Source organism: Convolutriloba macropyga, chromosome 11, assembly GCF_964194025.1.
Source record: "Convolutriloba macropyga chromosome 11, txConMacr16.3, whole genome shotgun sequence".
Lineage (NCBI taxonomy): Eukaryota > Metazoa > Xenacoelomorpha > Acoela > Convolutidae > Convolutriloba > Convolutriloba macropyga.
In genome coordinates, this window is record NC_134478.1 from 55,661,667 (window position 1) to 55,681,243 (window position 19,577).

A 19,577-nucleotide genomic window follows, 5' to 3' on the forward strand; every position below is an offset into this window, starting at 1 on the left:
AACGCCTCTCATTATGTTGAAACGATTTAGGGAGAGTTTTGGGGCGTGAACTTGTATCGTAATATATAAATGGAAAGAAATTTAGATGTATACATGTCGAAAAGAGGTAGATATATACCTCTCTTCGAGGTGTATACAGATTATTTTCTTACCATCTGCATATTTAGATACATGTTTACGCCCCACCACTCTCATTAAGTTGTTTCCACATAATGAGAGGCATTGGGGGTTGCTCTGGCGTTCTGTGACGTCTGTGAGATATATCAATGTAATTCAGTCATCATAGGTATGGGAGGTCGTTTTTGGAAGCCCCAAAATCCAGGGGCGTTTTTGGACTTTTGGTGAGGCCTTTTTGGTAAAGGGCCTATGGGGGGCGTTTTTGGAGGGCGTTTATGGTATAGTAATATCCTGTACCGGGGCGTTTTTGGAGGCCCCTTCCTTACCAAAAAACGCCCCGTGTCTAGGGCCATTGACCTCCCAAACCATAACCCCAAGCACTCCCGACTGCGCCATCAAAACCTTCTTCTTGTTGTGCTGCAACCAATTTATATTAGCAACAAGCTTTACTTCGGAGTGAGAGCAATAGAGATCACTCAAAAATGAAGAAAGAAAGCGTGAAAAAGTCACTTGAGAAGTCCAAGAATGTTCCAGAAGAAAAGCGCAAAATTGTCAAGCGAAAAATTTGCATAAAAAAGACACATGCGTTTACAATAATTGCTATGAACTTCGTTCAAGAGCAATTAAAAAGCGAAATTTTTTTTTAATCTGTTCAACGAAAAGTGCAAAAAATTTCGGGATAATTTTAACGAAACGCCAAAATTTCCTAATGTTTTGCAAAATATAGGGACTAAAATTACAAAAAAATGACCGTTAATCTTAAAACCGCCTCGCACTAAAGCCAGGAAAATGTCAATCCTATAACCCATAAAACGTTTCTGAAAAAAAAACAAAGCAGGCAGATTGCCGGAAAATAGCCGCGATAGAGGCTTGTGGCTTACCATGGAATTGAAACAACTCAAGAAATAAGAATGAGAGATCGACCACCAGCTTTTTAATAGACCACAAGACGTTTTGGGTTAGATTCGGACTGTCATTTTATGAGAAACATTGCTCTACAAGGAAAAAACCCTAATGGAGTTTTTTCAAAATTAATATTCGATATTAAAAACTCAAGACTCTATTACTCAGGAATTAGGGCTTATAAGTTTAACACTACTTAGATGCGCACTATTGATCTTTAGCTAGTAAATGTTCCTGCAATTTAAAGTTCCATAAGTGAGTTCAGAAGTCATTTTTTGAGTGAGGTAAGTCACGCAACAAACCTAAAAGCAGAAATGACGTCACGCGCACAAATTTTAAATTGCAAAGCAGTAGAAGTCACTGAAAAAAGTCAATTCCAAGAAGTCAGGGTAAGACGAAACAAAAGTCTGTTAGACGGTAAAAAAAAATTAGGAGCGCAATAATATAGCCGCCTGGAATTGCTGACGCGGCTATTAATCATCCTCAAAATATTTGTCAGCAATTTTTCTACAGTTTGCTGCTGCGTAGTTAAGGCCCCATAACATCAAAGGTCAATATATTCGACCTAATTTTTCATTCCTTTAACGTAAATATTGATAAAAAATTTTGCATCAATTATCACTGAACGAGGTTGGATCTAACTGTAGCTTTTAAATCAGAACCAGAATTACGCCACAACTTACATTTTCCACCAATTAGTAAAAGTATTCATCACCTGCAATTTTGGTAGTTAACTCCAGCATCTGTTTTGAGTCGTCTTTACTGTAAGCAGCAGGTTTCCTATTCTTCTCGGACTTGAACTTGTCCATGGCTTGAAATGCAAAGTGCAGCTGTCTGGGTGTAGAGAACTTCGCGAAGTCAGCGATCATAATTTCGGGGTCTTTCACTGCTTCACTGTACGGTTTCTAAACACAGAATAATCGCAGTTGCTACTGTTCTAAATTACTCTTCAAAGTTTTCATAAATTACTTTTTCAATCTTATCCGTTTGTGCCCCCCCCCCCCCCCAAGCTTAGCGGGCGCATGCTATTTGCACCCCAAGACGCATGCACTCCTAAGTATTCATTTGTATAGTGACCAGACGTTTTGAAAGATGAGAAAAAAATGACAATTTCTAGTTCCTCAGCTAATTTCATCAAAAGCAAGGTAAGGATATCTTTCAGTTCATTAACTTTTTAAAAGTTTAAGCGAAATAATATATTGCATGTTAGGGGCGTCTAAGCAGGCGCCTGTTTACATTAGCGGCCTAATGTTCCAACCATTACAACACATGGTCTTAGGCTCTCGAACTTAAGCATCTTTTAAGACCCTCGTTCTCTGATTCTTTTTGTTCCTCAAGGCTTCATTTCTCAAGCCCAGTATACGTTGAACAAGTAGAGCTTCTTGTCAAGGTTATTTTATGCACAATTTACATTAGGTTGTTCTCTCTCAATCATCTAACACTGTCAATTAATTGAACCAACTTACGAAATCAACAATTTTGGGCTTCTTGACTTGAGTGGCAATTCCTTTGGTTGTGTAATCGGAAAAGGCTGAGGTGTCTCCAATTTTGAAAGAGTAGGGCCCTGAAACAAAAAAAAACTTTCAAAATCATTGTGAAGTCAACCCCACGTTACGCAAGGCCCCACGAGTTACGAAAGCATGGTCAATTATAAATGTATTATTAACTCTCGACTTCACTTTTCTAACTGTAACGGCATAAAATAACTCGGATCTTTTCCGTTTGTGCCCCCCCCCCCCAGCTTAGTGGGTTTTTGCAACCCGCAGAACAGACGCACGTGCCATATTTTTACATAACTGTTTATTATGTAATGACACGTGCTCTGTAATTGGGGTGCATAACGTACTGGGTGGGTTGGGGGGGCACAAACAACTCTTTGTTACTATTGTACTAGATTTTGCCACCAGGGGTTTAGCCGACAATGAAATTCAGCCGACGCTCAAATCTAATTAGCCCACCAATCTGATTAGTCAAAAGATCTCTAGTTAGTCAAAACATACCCGGCAGACTGCCGGAAAATAGCCGCCGTTAATTCCAATAAGCATGATTGGGATTGAAAGAGTAGAAGATATTGAAAAAAAAAAGATTTTTGTACAAAAACATTTTTAAGTCCGATTTATTTTGATGGCATTTCGTAGTTGAACATAACGTACTTCTAATTCTTAGAGAGAGGCTACAGGGGCTACTATCAATACCAATAAGCATTAGAGATGGTAACTAAGACTTATAGGAACGACGTTCAAATAGCGGGCATCTAAAATTGGGCTTTATGGGTTTATCTCGTTTCCACTTCTGACTTCAATTTTTTATACTGACTCTGTTCATTTTGAATTGCTTTGCTGAGCAACTGATGTTCAAAATCACTTTTAGCAGAATGAGAGAAGAGAGAAACTAGCCTAGAGAAGTCAAAAAGATATCACGCAAAATGTTGAAAAAGCGGCAAAATGAGGTAAAGCGAAACATTTTTTATTCGACGAAGTAAAAAAACATAACAGCACAAGTCCTGACGTACAATTCAAAGAATTTTCATTGACTAAACAGACAAACTAGAACTAGAATGGACTACGAGTGAATTCAGAAAACAATTTTAAAAAAATCAGAAAAAAAATAAGAAAAAAAAAAAGAAAATCAATATCAAAAAGCTGCATGTGAACAAAAAAACCCCTATCGAGAAATGAAAATTTAATTCAAGCAAAAAACTAGGCCTAGAATGAGCTGTGAATGGATTGGGAAAAACAGAAAAAATCCGATCCAAAAAATCGAAAAACAGTAAAAATCAGAGTGAAATTGCCGCATGTGACCAAAACCACTACCGAGAAACCGAATTTTTGTTCAAACACCGTTTTCTCACTCTACTTTGAAATTAGAGCAAAAAAATTCACGCCGCAAAACCACTCGCTTTTTCGCTCCATTTTCTGTTTCGGCGTGACCAAAATGACTACTCCAATTTGACTTCAAAAATCATGAAAATGTGCGAACAGATCTTAAAAAAAACATAGCCGGAAGAATTCCGGAAACGACGCAAAGTGAAAATCCACTTAAACGCCATCCAACTACTCATCTAGCAAAACGTGAATTCAATAATTTATGATTATCTTGAAACAGTCATGAAACAAAAAAGTAAAAATAAAAACAAATCTGTTAAAATATGATAAAAAATCAGATCAAATTTTGTTATAAATTGAGATCCCGAAAATACTATCTCTGCCAAAATAACTTCATCAAAACAACTATTATTTACAAAAACCCACTTATGTGAATTTTGAAAAAAAATACTTTAGGCTAAAATTATGAAAAAAATAGCTCTTAAAAACAATTTTCACTGAAAAACTGGAAAAAGTTACTAAATTTTTTAGTATTTCAAAAACATACAAATCCAAAAAAAATTCCCTTCAGCCAATAGGATATCCAGATGCTCGCAAACCAACAGGCAAGTCATAATAGGCAAAGAAACTTAGCTAAAAACAAAAAAAAAAAAGAAAAACTGCAAAAAATAGTTCCAATTTTTGCCATTTTTTTTGTCCTATTTCTCAACAAAATGATTCTTACTCACAAAACTGTAACCAATTGTTATCATAAAATTGCTCAAGTAGAAGGAGTTTCTTCAATACCCATTTGAGCCAGTAAACCAAAATAATCGTAAAAAAAACGCAAAAATTAGCCCGAAAATCAGCAAAATACATTAAAAACCTCCGAATTATCATAAAATTCATATGAGTTTCCAGAAACCTTCAAACCCCTACCGCAACCAGCCTAAAATTAAAACAAAATCATAACCAAACCTTTTAGCCAAAATTAATGAAAAAAACTGCTTTAAAATGCCGCACGAGAACAAAAAAAATTCGCTCGCTTGAGAAAATTTTTTCACACATCAATTTCTCGCTCTCTCAAAAACAGCGGTATGAACAAAAACCACTCTCTTTTCGCTCCGCTCTTCACTTTTGTTCAGCGCCAAAATCACTCCAAATTTCACGCGTTTCATTTCCCGCTTCAAAAATCACTCCAATAAAATTGATTAACATGGCCGGCAGATTGCCGGAATAGCTGCGAAAGAATAGACCTGCGTGCCATATAATAGAGATAGAAACAGATACAGATCTAAATTGAAAAAAAATCGGCGCCGCTCAAAAAAATAGGTAAAAAACATTCAGCGATAAATTAATAAAGCTTGTTAAAATTCATTCCGCAGAAGCCTCTTATTAGGGACCTTTACTGCACAAATGAGTTCCTCTGACCTTAAACAAATTCAAACTCAACTTAAGTTTTAAAGTGCCAAAGTCATTTTATTGAGTGAGGTAAGACACGTAGGATCAAAATCTAATCACGCAAATAACCTAAAAACTTTTGCTAAAGCGAGTGAAAAATGACGTCACGCGCGCAAATGCCGTTAGTGAGAGGAAGAAGTCATTCAGAAAATTTGACTTTTTCAGCTCTGCTGTGTGAACAAATGTAAAACGAAAAAAGAGCGTCAGACGACGAAACAAAAAAACCAAGAGCACCGCAATATAGCTTCGCTCAGCTTACAGCTTCGCAGCTATAAAAAAAAAGGACTTCTTCAATACTCCTCTTCGAGTCGTAAAAAAAAGACAGCGCCCCAATACAATTCAAATTCTTTGAATTGTAAAAAACTAGGAGCGCCATAATAGCCAGCTGAGAAGATGAGGGCGGCTATTAACTATAACAATTGGTGTGCGGTCGGGTTGTCGGCTTCATTCTCAATTTTTATTTGTCGACTAATCTCTGAGTTGGTCAATTCGGCTATCGCTTTTATTAATTCTTATTTCAATATTTTGTAATCGAGCCAGCCGATTTTACATCAGTTATCACCAATCGATGCTTAACATAATACGGTATTTTAAAACCCAGCAGGTATTTGATGGGAGTCATCCTCCAATTAATCAACCATTTTGATGAACAAACATTAACACTTCTTTCCACGCAATCTTTAAGATTCAAAAGTAAACATAACCGACTAACGTCGGACGAATTGCTCTCGAACGACTGATGGGCGCGCGAGTCTCTTGCAGCGATTCCCTTAGCGGGGAACCAATTATGCATCAAAAAAGAGACGCGACTTCAATAACCGCTTCACACTTCAATTAACCATTAGTCAATTAGAAATATCAATTCATTGTGATCCAAAACTTCGTCTCAGAAAGCTTTTATTACGAAATGCGAATATTATCAAACGAGGAAAGCTAACCTGTAACAGTGATTTGGAACTCTTTGCCATTAATCTCTTTCATCCCTTCGACCTCTTTGAACACAATCCAATCTCCGTCTTCGAATCCGTGTCTCGTCTCATCCAAACACATCACCTCCGCTTTTTCTTCCTTTGAGATCCTCGCAATCATAGCACTTAGCGGATCTTCCCCGTTATGATCATTGACCACAAACTGCTTTCCAAAATCATTGAATATCATTCCGAACACGCCCGCAGTTTGCGCTATTATGAATTTGATCTTGTTTTCGTGGCAGAAATCACCAATCGTTTTCAGCTCCGCTTCGCTGCTTTCGGTTAGCACCACAATGTTGAATTGTTTGACGAAGTCCAAAGATAGCTTCTGGTTAAAACAGTCCACGTTCACCTCTGGATTCAGTTCGGCCAGTTTTTGCCAGCAGCAGTCGGCACGATTCTTGCCGATGTCTGAAACACTTCGCAAATTTTTCACTACATGGATTTTTGATTAAGTTTTGATTCATCAATAGAAACAGTCAATATCTTTTCTCATTAGCCTATCATATTTTTGAAAGCTTTACATAATGATAATACTTTCATGTTCTGACAAATTTGGCCGAGAACAGCCAACTGATAACTTGCTAAAATTCTCATCGGAACTGGCTATTAGTAGAAAAAAATAAGGGTAGCCAAATGAAAACAAGCTTCCGTTTTATTGTGATAATCCTCATATCCAGTTTTAAGAAGAAGAGTCTTTATTAAACCAAGCAAATGCCATTTACAGATTACCTATATTTTCAGCACAAAGAATTAAGCACAATCTATCATAAAAAGCCTCGGTGCGACCCATAATAAATATCTAGTTATAGCAAAGCAGTTACTCGACTGTAAACAAGAGGCTCGTTAATATGCGTTTGCACATGATGTTCCGACCCGAGCTTATCAACATTCTTTACTTAATTGTCAACCAAATGACGATATAACAAAAATAGATATTTGAAGTTAAAACAATCGTTACACAATCTAACCGCTAATTGAATTACATAATGCCATGCCTAATTACAGCAACAAAGAGATCTGCCGTTAAAGAGACTACGAGAAAAAAAAAACAAACAAAATTAGCGCAAACAAAAATTTCACGGAAAAAACTGAATATAAAAATTAAAAAGCACCTAGTAACAACGTCAAAATGCAGTCAGATAAAACCTTAACTACACAAATTTACGTTTTCCTAACTATACAGCAGATAGAAATTCTTCTGAATGAGACTAGGTAACACGTCGACAAAGAACGAATAAAGAGGCAAATTCCAAAATTCATCAATATTTTTTAAAACAAGAAATTTCAAAAGTCTTAAAAAGCATTAGCTTTAAACTAAATAAACCTTGACAAATTACTATCAAGTTATTACGAAACCAAAATGACCTTTCTTTGGTTAGACTAAGCCATAGAAACGGACTAAAGTTGCAGAAAAACTCAAAAAATTACAAAACGATTTGCGAAAACACAAATTATTGATATCATTTAAGTCATTAGCTATTATCTGAAAATTATTTACTTTCAATTCAATTGTTATTTCTACTATTTCAGCTAAAGGATTTATACTGAGATATTAACTAAGTTTACCCGAGCCATATTTGAAAACCATTAGGATCTGTTATTACGCGATTGTGTTGAAAGAGAAGAAATACAAAAATGACCATTCAAAAAACGTTTATAAAAACGCATATTGTCCAACAAACAAAACGTCAGTGACAAATCAAATAAGTAGATATGTTATTTTTTGAAATACAAGAAATTGGACGGGACCTCTCAAGGATGAAAATAAGTTACAACTGAAAAGTTTGAAAAAAATGGAAATGTATATCATAAACTTTAAGACTATTCGCTACAAACTGAGTGCTTCAGGTAACATCATTCATTCAATCTTCAATCAAAAGCATATGCGACCGGTTAGCAATTCACGGCTACCTAAAGAACAAAAACAGGAAAAACAGCAAATTCAAGAAAAAAAATTGAGCGAGATAAGTGTCGAAAGGATTAAAAAGTAAACTTTTCAATTAAAACTTTTCTAATTTCAAATAATTTTTTAAACAGCAATGGGATTCTTCTTTTATAACAATATAACTTCAAAAAATCACCAAATATGAACAAATACAGAACCACGAAATTTTTGAGAAAACTCGTAGTATCAACGCCAAAAAATTCAATAGCTTTCAACGAAAGCCAGTAAATACGCTCAATTGATGGGAGGACAAGGTTGTTTGCCGTTCACATTTCATCAATAAACCATTACAACACGTCATTGACTATGAAAAAAACAACAAATACACGCAAAAACAAAAAATTCAGTAGAAAAGTGCCCGAAGAAAGTGTCGAAGCAATTTAAATCATAAGCTCTACACTGAAAACTTTATCTATGATACATTGAACGTCTCCCATAAACCAATGGGAACTATCAGTATTAGGATAATGTGATAAGATTTCAAAAGGAACCAGAAAGAAGAAAAAGTATCCAAAAATTTAAAAAATTATGAAAACCCTTGGCATTGAAGTCTTAAAACTATTAGGTAGAAGATAAAACCGGAAACCAGATTAAATTTGTATGCGTAGAAAAGAAGGAGGTCCTCTCAATACTGAGACTGACTAATAGTTCACGAAAAAATTTGGTTAATGAAGATTGGTTAATGTTTAAAAAAGTTTTCGAAAAAATATTTTTAAGGACTTAACAGCCATTAAATTCAATAGCTTTCAACGGAAGTCAATAAATACACTCCAATATGCCCCAATGGAAGGAAAAGGGTATTTGTCCTGCATAGTTAATCAAAAAAGCATCACAATAAATCTTATGACTACGAAAACAACAACAAAAACAGGCAAAAACCAAAAACTCAGTAGGAAAATGCGAGAAAGTGTCGGAGCCATTTAAAACATAAGATTTTCTAAGAAAACATCTGTGATCCACTGAACGTCTTTTTAAGCCAATGCGAGCTATCAATATTTGGATAATGTGGTAAGAGTTCAAAAGTAACCAATAATACGAAAATATCCAAAAATGTAAAAAAAAAAAATTTGAAATCTTGTCATTGACCAATCCCGTGTTCACATAAAACTTCAATCCTCGATAACTACTCGAAAAAAAACACCTCGAAAAATTCAAAGAAATCTTTTTAATTTTGAATTCTACGCTGGAACAGCTTTTTAAAGCTACCACTCACATTTCTCTACGATGAATATATCGATCAGCCAAAATTGACTGAACAAAAAAAACCCATTTGAGTATATAGTTCCTCCCCCCACAAGTGGGCCGGAACAATAAAACATAATTGTAGCCAGAGATCAGGAAAAACAAAAAATAAAACATAGCTGGCAGATTGCCAGAAAATAGCCGCAATAGATTCGTAGATCGGCAGTCTAAAAAAAAAACAGTAAAAAAGACAGACCAAAAAAATTCGTTTTTTCATTGAAGGCTGATATGTTATATTTTGATTAAAAATCTGTATAAAGTTATTGCTGCCTCTATTAGCTGATCTCAAATAACCTTCATTTAGAGTGACACACACCCATTTGACCTTATCTCTTTGAATTAAAGTAAATAAAAGTCAATTTCAAAGTGAGGAAGTCATTTTTGAGAGTAAGGTAAGTCAAGTGTGACCAAAAATTTAATCACGCGCATGAAGAAAAAACTCGCTCCACTAAGAGCGAAAAATGACGTCACGCATGCATTTCAGTTGAAATTGCATGCACGAATGAACAAAAAGTGGCTGTGACGTCATATGGTCGTAACAAAAATCATGACGACGAAATAAAAAACATAGCCGGAAGAATTCCGGAATCGACTCGAAGAGTCGTCTTCATGAAAGAGTTACCTTTCAAATAAACTGTTTTATAATAAAATGTCTACAAGCAAAAACAAAAATTCCGTCAAAAAATGAAGACAAAACCAACTAAACTAAAAATTACATTCCTCCTGCATATAAAACAATCCAATTCTTTTTACGCAATTGAAAACATCAAAGTATGCCAGCATCAGAAATCAAGCCATATTAGGCTCCCAAAATTTTAATTTACAAGAAAAAGGTGAATACTGAAAGATAATTCCCAAAATTGTTACAAAATTTTTCAATTTTCGAAAACTCTTAATCGAAATACTATTTTACAATCAAAACAGAAATCAATTAGTAACTAAATAAACTTTGTCGCTTAAAGGTTAACAATAGTTGTCGCTTCATATCAGAAGGAACGCGATAAAACTAAACAATGACCAAAAAACTTAAATCGAAATTAATCATGGAAAAACTAAAGAGACAGAACAATATTCAGACGCAAAAATTCGTATTTTACCAAAACCAAGCCCTAAGAATATTCGCAGAAAAGAGTTGTTCAAAATTTGTAAAAGTGAAGGTAGCGAAACCTCAGAACTATATTACATTGAGTAAAATCAACTGCAAAAAAAATTCAAAGGAAAATGACAAAAAACATTAGTTCAAATCAAACAAAATTCAAAGGAAAACGACAAAAATTAGTTCAAATCAATTATTTTCAGTTTTATAAAAACAGGCAGGGCGAATAAATTTATAATTCATAGGAAATTGGTAGAAGGAAACATGCCAGAAGAGGGAGAACACATACATTGTGATAAAGATTACAATCCTCGTACATTTAAAAAAAAATAATTCGCAATTTCTGAAAAATCAAAACTAAATCGGAAAACCTAATTAAAATTTAAAATGAAAAAGATTGAAAATATGATTTTGTTTGTTAATAAGCAATCGAGGTTTAAGAAGATTACATACCCATCCTCCTGTCTCAATAAGAAGTTAAAAGAGCGCAATTGCGAAACAGTAGAACAATTTGCAACAAAACTGTTCAAAATATGGTAGAAATTTTCACTGAATTTTAAAGAGTTGCGGCCAAAAACAACTCAATGAGCAACCAAACGAAACCAAAACTAACGATGGAGCACCAAAAGACTTTTAATGGTTAACAAACTCAAAATACAAACAAAAAAATAGAAAACTTTGACAAAAAAACCGCGAAAATTGGATTATTATGTGTACATTTTTATAAAACAAAAACACCTCACGTCCAAAAGAGGGATCCAATTCAGAAATTATCAAAAAAACGTTGACATATGTACTACTTTGGTAAAATAAAGTCCGCTTAAAAAGCCAAAAATGAAGCAAAAATGAGAAAAAAAACGAAAATTGACAAAAAAAATTGAGAATAATGGGCCAATTTTGCACTTTAAACGCATTATCAATATCTCAAAAACCTTGTGGCTTCGATCTCAGATGTTTGCATTTTTATGCGGTATCGATCAAAACTTACTTCTACAAGAAACCAAGTTACAATTAAAAAAATTGGTCCAAATGGACGAAAAACGGTTAAAAACTCATCTATATGCGCCAATCTCTCAAAAACTCTTTTCAAAGTCAAAAAGTCATTCACTGAACGTAGCGCATGAACAATAAACTTCTTTCGATCAGAAAAATCAGTTCACACGGCACTTTTACTCGCTTTCACTATTAGGTCAAAACGCCACCTGAACAAATAGTACTTCCTGTAAAAAAAAAAGACCGAGAGAAAACCAATACTCCTCTTCGAGTCGTAAAAAAACCAAGAGAAGGCCAATAATAGCCCCAGCTATCGCTGTGCGGCTATTAATAACTCTTCCACTTGATATGTGATACCAGGAACGTAAGATACGTGAAGGTGAAGAGTTGAAACTTGTGCAAATGATCAATACTGACCCTCCTTAGTGAGGTAGTATTGAGCTGATAGGTCTGACATGGTTGCTGAGTTGACATCATGCACTGTGACTGCCTTCACTCCGGCCAAGATCACATTCTTCGCAATCTCAACTCCTAGTCCTCCCATCCCACTGATTAGCACCTGTAGACATAAAACAATATACAATGTAATACGAAAACATGTCAGTCACAGGGCTCTCAGTTTTTGTTGACAACATAGAGAAAAACATGAACAAATAGAAGAACTATCATCTATAATACGTATAGTTTAAAATTGAAAATTTGATCAATCAATACTTTTGAACAGTAATTTTATCTATTGTACAATGATGCATACACAACCGAAAACGGCTGATCTTGACTTTTAACTAGATTGATTCGATTTATTGGAAAAAGGAAGAAAATCCTTTTCCAGGTTCAAATTCTTTTTGGCATGCGCTGTAATAGATTTGGAGAAGCATTTTGGGCAGATCTCAAACATTGGGTCGATAAATATGTTTTTAGCACGCTTATATCTTAAAAACAAATGCGTTGACCTTCAATTTTTTGCTCTAGTTTTTCTGATACAAATTTTCAATTTACAAAAAATTTGGTGCCCAAATCAGATGAAATCCTCCCGAAGACCACGAAAATACTACTGCGCAATTGCTGTATTATCTGCATTAATGAAGGCCTCTGAAATTTGGCATCCGGCATGAGCAACCAAGTGGTTTTCTTGGTGGTTCAACCAAGTGGAGCAACCAAGAGCAAACATATTGGACCCTTCGCCACAGCATACCTCACTGCAGTTTTCAATCTTAGCATCAGCAAAAGTCAGATCCCCTCAATGTGGAAAAAAAGTATCATCATCCCTCTTCCCAAACCCGCTAAACCGGTCAAAAGTGCCAAGTCTTATCGCCCTATCTCCCTGCTCTGCCCTGCCAGCAAACTCCTCGAGAAGCTCCTTGCTGACAGGATGGTTGAGCATCTGAGACCGACAACGCACCAGCACGGATTTAGAGCTAGACATTCGACGGTCACAGCTCTCAACGAGATTAGCGAAGACATTGCCGCCGGGTTCAACGCTAAAAAGCCACCGAAGAGAACTATCCTCGTCGCGCTGGACCTCAGCAAGGCATTTGACATGGTCAACCATGACATCCTGCTCTCACGTGCCGCAGACACCAGCCTACCAGGTTACCTCCTCCGATGGCTTTCAACTTACCTTCAGGGAAGACAGGCACAAACAAGCTTCAGGAACACCATCTCCAGCTTCAGAATCACTAGAAGTGGGGTCCCCCAAGGCTCGGTGCTGGGACCACTTTTGTTCAACTTCTATGTGTCTGATGGTCCGGCCCCGCCTGCCAATATCAACATCAAATCATATGCAGACGATTTCACGGTGTATACCTCAACAGCTTGCCTACCATCAGCAACTGGGCCTTTGAACACCTACCTGTCCAACCTTGCAGATTTTTTCAATAGCCGCGACCTCCACCTCGCTGCTGAGAAATGCACTTCCACACTATTTACCACGGACCCGAAACAGTACAAAATCAATCCAAATGTAAAAATCAACGACAAGCCAGTTCCCCATTATCAAACAATCAAGATTCTAGGCATCACATTTGACACTGGACTAACATTCACCCCACACATTAAGGACGTCTGTGCTCGCTCTCGCAAACGACTGAACGTGCTCAAAGCACTTTCTGGAACCAACTGGGGTCAGTCTAAAGAGACGCTTCTGATTACATACAAAGCAACAGTTCGTCCTCTGCTAGACTATGCAGCTCCAGTGTGGGGTCCCACCACCAGCACTACCAACATCAACAACTTACAACGAGTCCAGAATGCGGCCTTGCGAACAACAACCGGCTGTGTTTTAATGTCCAGCCAGGAACATCTGCACCAAGAAACCGAAATTCTCGAAGTCAGGCGACACACGAGGCTATTATGCGTTCAACAACAACTCTCCCGCTATTTACCAGCCCACCCAGGCCACCACATTATAACCAGGCCGAACCCCCCCAGACTCATAAAAGAATCATTGCACACCCGTTACAACAGGTATATCGAACCATACCTCGATGAAACTGAAGATAAAGACAAGATAACATCCAAAGAATACCGAAAGATTCTGAAGAACATGCATACAACAGAAGTCAAAGACGCCATCAACAACTATGAGCCGTCCAGGGTACTTGCCACTGCTGCCCCCATGAAGATACATGACAGTGAGAAAACACTCCCCAGAGGCAGTAGAAGGCAACTCGCGCAACTCCGCTCTGGTTTCAGTCCGCTTCTCATGACCTACTCGGCTAGGATCAACAATGATGTATCTGAGACGTGCCCCGACTGTAAACGAGAGCCACACACAACACAACATCTTTTTAAGTGCCCGATGAAACCCACCAATGTCTCCGTGAAGTCACTTTGGACAAGACCTGTGGAAGCAGCTAAATTTCTCTCGCTCCCACTCAACGACAACACCGCAACATCGGACTGAGGCAAATAACAACAACAACAACAATCCAAACTCAACTGAAGAGATTTTTGGTAAAAGCCTTAACAAATGAACACATTTAAATTAATTAACTGACTTGACTGATCAATTAAATAACATTTTACTTCCTGTTGAACATCTTTCGAGAACAGTTAGCAGAAGTAAACTGTTTAGCTCGCAAAAAAACAGAAGCGTACACACGAACAGCCAAAAACTTGCAGACATAAGAGAAAGTTTTTAGTTTTTCCAATACCTCAGGAAATATGAGTTAGGATCTTTTTGTTCAAAAAAGAATTTCTGAACTTTGCCATTAATTATGTCAACATGTACCTTAGTGGTAAAAACCATTAACCGACTAACGTCGCATGAATTGTTCTCGAACAACAGGCTGGGAGCAATTTAAATTAGGGGTATAGCTTAGAACTGTTTTGGGTGAGAAAACTCGGACCTGATAGGGGTTGGAACCATCAACCTCCAGTACAGCAGTCAGAAATCTCATCAACTAGGCTACAACCACGTTGTTACTCAATCGCTAACAATCACTTTATATTAGTAATAAATTTCATTCCAGAATGAGAGCAATTGTAATCACTCAAAATGAAGTGAAGCTTGAAAAAGTCACAGAATGTTCTAGAACAAATGCTCAGAAATGACCAAGCAAATATTTTGCATAAACGCCAGAAAGACCAACACGTTTACAAAAATTGCTTCAAACTTCGTTCGAGAGCAATTAAAAACAGACATACTCTTTCTATTGGTAGATAGAATGATGCAGTAAATACAGATTTGATACAGAAAATAGTTAAATATTTCAATCGCTTTGAAGCCATGTTGTGTTACCAAGGTTCGTTAGAGCCAATGCTGATTGGTAGTAGTATTTATGCTAATACCCGTCAGATTAACGGCTGATTTCTGTGTATTTATGTAAACGAAAATTTTTCACCTGATCGGGACACAAAATGAAACTTGAAAAAAGGCTGTCAATTTTTATCTCCTTTCCATTTCCTGCATTAATCCCAATAGACATTAACGGGGTCAATGGCGGATATTTTCCGGCAAACTGTCGGCTAAATAAGATAAACAGATTTTAGGAAATGCTCAGATTAACAACCGATTCAGTAAATACTGAATATCATTAAATCATTTCAAGTACAGTGAGCGGACAAGTCAGAAGAATTTCTCATATTCAAAAAATTTCTTTGTCCTATAGCAACTGCTCAATCCGCAATTCCAGTAATAAGTCGAAAAATATTACTCCTGATTTATGGCCACATGATTTGAGTAGCAGGAAAATTCTATTCAAATAACATCTGATATTCAATGGTTTGGAATTTGAGCGGTTGGAACATGTGCGAACGAACTGAACCGATATCCCTTACTAAATTAAATTGAAGCCTTCGAAACTATTGGAAAGCGAACAGATAATAATATTGATACTAATATCCATCACAAATGCCGCAATTGCAAACGTCCGCGGCTTTTATACCTCGTTACTTTCAATATGGTAAATTTTGCAACAATCCCCCCCCCCCCCCCCGTAGTGCTGGGATTGTTGCATCAAAATCGCTTTTAAAAAATGAAATCTTATAATTCTGGACATACAGTAGAACGAATATTTTCCTTTGTATCAGCAACAGAAGATTTCAACTACTTTTTTTTTAAACTTGAGCTATGAAACTTTGAACGCAATTTGTCAATCTTCTCCTTTTGTCAGCTTATTTTTGCATAACTTAATCTAACTTAATATAACATTATTAATAATCTAACTAAATATAACATTATTAATAATCTTATTTAATATAACTTAATTTAATATAACTCACTCTAAGGCCACCACAATGTGTCAATTTGCTGAGCAACAATAACGTAGGTAAATCTTTTTAATCACATAAAAAATCTCACCTTTGTCTTTCGCATCTCCAACATTGCACTCTTTCCCAACGTGTAAAGTTGCCTCGAATATAGATCCTCGTTAATTTTAGGCTCCCCATTACTAGCACCATTTGCCACGCCGTTCACGGCTGCCGAATCCTTTCCAACAGTCATTACAGCAGGTGCTCCGTTTACAACTTCAGCAGAGTGATTTTTATTGGCCTGCTTATGCTTCAACTCACACGAGGAATTTCCGTTTAGAATTTGAGGATTATCTTCCGATTCTTTAGCTTGTCCGTTGGAGTTATGATGAGGTGGACTGTTGCTGTTTGAAGTTGATTGTTGGGTGGAAGTTGTCGAGGACTGCAAAGCGACTCCGTTGGGGTGCTCTAAGGACACGCAGGGGTTCTTCAGCGGATACTGGTCTCCAGCCGGGTTCGACTCCTGAAAAATTTATACAAATCTCTATAAATAGTAAAACTAAATCTTTTGCCAGCGAACTTCAATTGGCCTAAAATTTGACTCCTGGAATGTCTTTGGTTACGTAAGATCCACTTTAGCGTGTCCCGCTTTTCACCCCCTATTTGTGTAACCCCTATCATTTCACCCCGAACTAATCCTTGATATAATTGGTATCATTAACAAGATGCTAAAATTGCTCGATATAATTAGTACTACAAGACTAAAAGATGACAAAGATTTTAAGGACGTCAAAAGATTTCTAGGACGTCGAAAAATTTTCAAATACAAGATCTCGTCAAGTTTAGATTAGAATCACGATATTAGCTGCCTATTCACAAAAACAACACCGAAATTAACCTAAAGCGACCGGGTCATAAGCAGACTGAAAACACAATACTGGGTCAAGTCTTTGCGTCAATAGCGGGTTCGAGCTCGAGAAACATTCAGCAAACCTCGATTCCTTCTATCAGACTACAATTCGAAAATAGTTCCCGATTAAAAACTTTGCCTTCCTTTTACGGCAGTTATGACTAAATCGAGCGTACACGTAACGTCTGACTGTGCCTAGATTTTATGGGCAAAGTACAAATAATGGCAACCTACAACTAAGTGTAAAACAAAAATAGCAAACGAACCTTTATCGAGCACAGACGCAATAATACTTGCCTGTTTTTCCACGGCAGAGAAAGGAAATAAAACGCGAATTGTGAATGAACGAGCACAAAAGATTTGTATTATTTCTTAGCAAGCCAACTGAAATACGGCAGAAAATACGCGATTATGAATTGAGCTAGCTAGCTAGATAGACGCGAAAGTACAAGTAGTGTACGTTAGAACAGAATGAGAGAGCAAAATATTACCATACAACTAGCTAGAGTAATTTTAAACCATCGTAGTGCTGAAGATGGTGCAACTGTGGTGTTTTGCATTTAAAACGTGGCTATACGTGTTCTGGTGTTTCTTCAAATAGAAATGACGTAATATTCGCTTTTCTTCATTCGATATTTTAGACCACCGTTAATGTATTACTGTTCCATTACTACCAAAGTATAGTAATTTGAAAGTGTAGATTTGAAACGTGGAACATGATAATGTCATTCGATTGTGCCTTTTTAGCAGTGATGTCAGTAGAAAATTCTAGAACGCAGCGAGAAAAAAACCGTTCCTAAAATAAGAAAAAAGGCAGCTCATGGAGCTAGACTATAAATTGTTTCAAACAAGCGCGGAAAAATCAGGAAATTTTCAAGCGCGGAAAAAAATATGATTTTGAAAAACCATCAGTTTCAGTTTAAGACAAAAGGTATTCTTTGTTAAGCATTACTGCCATAATTTAAATGTCCATTCAAAGCAAAGTTTTGAGATTGCCGATTGAATCATATTTTTGAAAAGTACATTTCAACCTCACAATAAAAGTCTACATAACATATTAAATAGGAAACGGAATATTGTCGGGTAAAAATTCAAGTCTTTCCCATTGTAGCCCCCCCCCCATTTAATTTACCATGATTGGGGGGGCATAGGTTATCTGACTCTGACCCCATTAAGCTGGTGGGGGGGGGGGGTATAATGGGATGGACTCAAAATTTCTTTAACATGGTAGTCGCTGTGTTTTTGCAAAAAATTAGAAGCATAACGATCATTAGTTTAATGCTAATTTCTTAATTCTGACAAACATCAAATGATCATCAGGAATTATTTATTGTTCCGACCCACTTTAGTGGGGGAGGAACTATATACTCAAGTGCGTTTTTTTTTGTTCAGACAATTTTGGCCGATCGATATAATCATCGTACAGAGTTGCGAGTGGTATCATTAAAAAGCCCGTCCAGCGTCGAATATGGAATTAAAAAGATTTTTTCAATTTTCACTTTTTATAGGGAGTTATCGAGGTTTAAAGTTTTGTGAATATTAGAAGTATTTCAGCCGTTTTTATTCACATTTTCGGTATTTTTGAACTAATTTTTGTCAATTTTGATAAAAATTTGTCCAAATTGTTAACTGTAGTGTTATTAATTTATTTCTATAGATAGAGGAGGGTTGCTGAATTGTTCGATCCGAGTTTATTGGCAAGAATTTATGCTAAATTTTTCAAGATTCGACTTTTTGGGACAAAAATTGGGACCAAATTTAATTTTTCAGCCGACTTGCTTCAAGTTTGCTGGAAGTAAATACCTTAAAACTACGGCCACATTCTTTTTAGGCTGACAATTGCGCTAGTTGTACACCCACTGGCTTTGAGAAAACACCCACTGCTGGAGTTATAATTTTGCCAGTCTTTTGCAAATTTAACCTCATTAAATATAGAAAAAGCATTTTTATTTTTGACAAACTTGAAAAAATTGATCTATTTTGCAACCAATTGAACAGATGAGTACTTTGTTAGACGGACAGCAACATCTGGGCTGATCTTGATCTCGCCATGGATCCTTATGATATTTTTTTGGATTTTAATGGGGCACGACTTTTTTTCAAAATATTTCCACTATCTAAACGATTGTTATGTACACTTTTTCTTACTTACAAGAATTTCAAATCAGGGCTCAATTAATGACAGATACCATTTACAAAAAATAAGGCCCAACGAGATTATATTAAGGTTTCAGAGTTAAGGGCGTGGTTTCTATGGCTCTGACCAATTGTTTTCGTTAAAAACTTTTTATGTACTCCTCGAATTTTGCTTTCATTTGTTGTCTTTTTTGTAGCCCAATAACTTATTGTCCGCAGTCAAAGATCCATTTATTTTTCAGAGGTATAAATGAACCTTGACACTTCTTTTAATTGTTATCTAATGTCTGTTAAGTCTTTG

At 36.3% G+C, this 19,577-nt stretch overlaps 1 protein-coding gene across 1 annotated transcript in view; it reads right to left on the minus strand.

The window, feature by feature from the left end:
• Window positions 1-1,700: 1,700 nt before the first annotated feature.
• The window catches only part of LOC142349422 (ubiquitin-like modifier-activating enzyme 1), a 37,177-nt gene continuing 19,300 nt past the window's right edge, over window positions 1,701-19,577 (minus strand). The window contains exons 3-7 of the mRNA XM_075400964.1: window positions 16,340-16,753; window positions 11,953-12,094; window positions 6,224-6,667; window positions 2,487-2,584; window positions 1,701-1,925 (exon numbers count right to left, since the gene is read on the minus strand). Coding sequence (XP_075257079.1) covers window positions 1,716-1,925; window positions 2,487-2,584; window positions 6,224-6,667; window positions 11,953-12,094; window positions 16,340-16,753 — 1,308 coding nt within the window. The 3' untranslated portion in view covers window positions 1,701-1,715. The remainder of the gene's footprint in view (window positions 1,926-2,486; window positions 2,585-6,223; window positions 6,668-11,952; window positions 12,095-16,339; window positions 16,754-19,577) is intronic.